This window comes from Branchiostoma lanceolatum, chromosome 8 (genome assembly GCF_035083965.1).
Source record: "Branchiostoma lanceolatum isolate klBraLanc5 chromosome 8, klBraLanc5.hap2, whole genome shotgun sequence".
NCBI classification, from domain to species: domain Eukaryota; kingdom Metazoa; phylum Chordata; class Leptocardii; order Amphioxiformes; family Branchiostomatidae; genus Branchiostoma; species Branchiostoma lanceolatum.
In genome coordinates, this window is record NC_089729.1 from 3700238 (window position 1) to 3702165 (window position 1928).

Consider the following 1928-nt stretch of genomic DNA (forward strand, 5'->3'; position numbering starts at 1 on the left):
AACAAGGTTGCAAAATGTCACACTAGTGCTTTGCTTTCTTGGTACAGCATACAGTACATGTACTTGAATATTTGCAGGAAGATAGTGGTGCTGACAAGTCCCACTCTGCAGCTGAAGTTGACACTCCTGGCACCTCAGTATAACCATAAATAGGTACCTGCTTGGTACCTTTTAATTCTTGAAATAACCTTTCACATGACCAAACAATAATTTTGTAACAACTTCTTTATTGAAAATCCCTGTTGAGACGGTACATCATGTCATTTGGTAAAAAAAAATTTAGGGAATTTCAGTAGCAAGGAATTAAAAAGATATTGCCACATGTTCCAAAGCGAAGTAAAGAATCGACTTTATAAAATTTTTGCTCATCACCATTCGATTACATGGTAATGTCGTACATGTACATAAACGAATTAGGGCTTTACCATAGTCAACAGTAACCGACGAGGCCATCAAAATTTAACCTTTGGTTGGAGCCTGATTCCATGGATATTGAGCTACCCTGCTAGCTATGCTTAAAGGGTTCTTATCAGTTTTAAGGTTTAGTCAGGGCTTTCCAAAGTGTACTTTAATGTTTCACCATAACTGGGCCAAAGCTAAGAATCGTACCCTTCAATATTTGAAAATAATTTCGATCAACGCTAAAAATACTCATAGTCAATAAAACCTCCTTGGCATAGTGGAACAAGTGGAAGTGAATCCGGCAGTGTGACTTGTTATAGCTCTTTCTAGAGGAAGTGGGTGGCCCTGAAAAGGGCCGGGGTCAGTTCTTGAAGGAATGACCTAGCTAGACTTGGCGGCAGTCTTCTTGGGCAGGAGCACGGCGTGGATGTTGGGCAGCACACCTCCCTGGGCGATGGTCACGCCGGACAAGAGCTTGTTCAACTCCTCGTCGTTACGGACGGCCAGCTGAAGATGACGGGGAATGATCCTGGTCTTCTTGTTGTCACGGGCAGCATTGCCGGCCAACTCGAGGATCTCAGCGGTCAAGTACTCCAGCACGGCGGCCAGGTAGACTGGGGCTCCAGCACCGACACGCTCGGCATAGTTGCCCTTGCGCAGGAAACGGTGCACACGGCCGACAGGGAACTGAAGCCCTGCACGGGAAGAACGGCTCTTCGCCTTTGCACGGGCCTTACCTCCCTTACCACGTCCAGACATAGTTGCGAATGATAGCTCTGCACGGATATTACACGGAAGTATAGGTGATGGCGAATGACGAAATTGGGCTCAGAGAAATATTTATACTCATCAGATGGATTCAGTAAATGTCTTTTTGACCAATCACCTTTGCAAGGTTTCTAAACCAATCAAATCTTAGTATTGTGAGTCAACTACCAATCAGTGTAGAGATGGCTGCTTCCGATCACGTCCGCAATTCCAGCTCCAGGATCCGAAAATTTACATATGGTAAAGAATCGTCCCAACAGCTATTTCTGTGCTGAGGTCAGCCTCAATGGCCGCTCAGTATGCCGCTATTTGTCTGTGCCTGCACTAATATGAAGACCAACGTACACTGCACCATATTCTGATTAAGAGTAGAGTACAGTAGAATAGAGTCTACGGTCAGGTAGGATGTCCGACATACAATGTGAAACATTACTCAGCTTCAATCAAATCAGACAAATTAAATTAATCAAATCAGAATAATGTCCCACTTCAGCAACATGTTCGCTCCTCAGGGTACTAACGTTATGCATCAGTTAGCTATTGTACTAACTAAACCAATAGATCGAAATACACCAGAAGATACCGAGTGATCATTGCTATGGATTTCTGAAGACTGGTTTTGATCTGCGACATTTTGGGTCCCGTGCTCGAGGAGGTGCCTCGAACACGTTAAACAGCCTCATTACCCTACACATTGGGTACCTGCCTGTGGCACTGGCTGCAAATACACCTGATATTATTATTATTATTTATTCAAC

General features: G+C 44.2%; 1 protein-coding gene across 1 annotated transcript; it reads right to left on the reverse strand.

Moving 5' to 3' along the window:
- Window positions 1-207: 207 nt before the first annotated feature.
- Window positions 208-1223, reverse strand: LOC136440953 (histone H2A-like). Its single transcript, XM_066437161.1, has one exon. It carries the CDS (start codon window positions 1159-1161, stop codon window positions 784-786), a length of 378 nt encoding a protein of 125 aa, XP_066293258.1. The 5' UTR covers window positions 1162-1223; the 3' UTR covers window positions 208-783.
- Window positions 1224-1928: the final 705 nt, after the last annotated feature.

Bases quoted from the DNA above. Each gene is read 5' to 3' on its own strand.
- LOC136440953 (XM_066437161.1), bottom strand. From the start codon at position 1,161: ATGTCTGGACGTGGTAAGGGAGGTAAGGCCCGTGCAAAGGCGAAGAGC.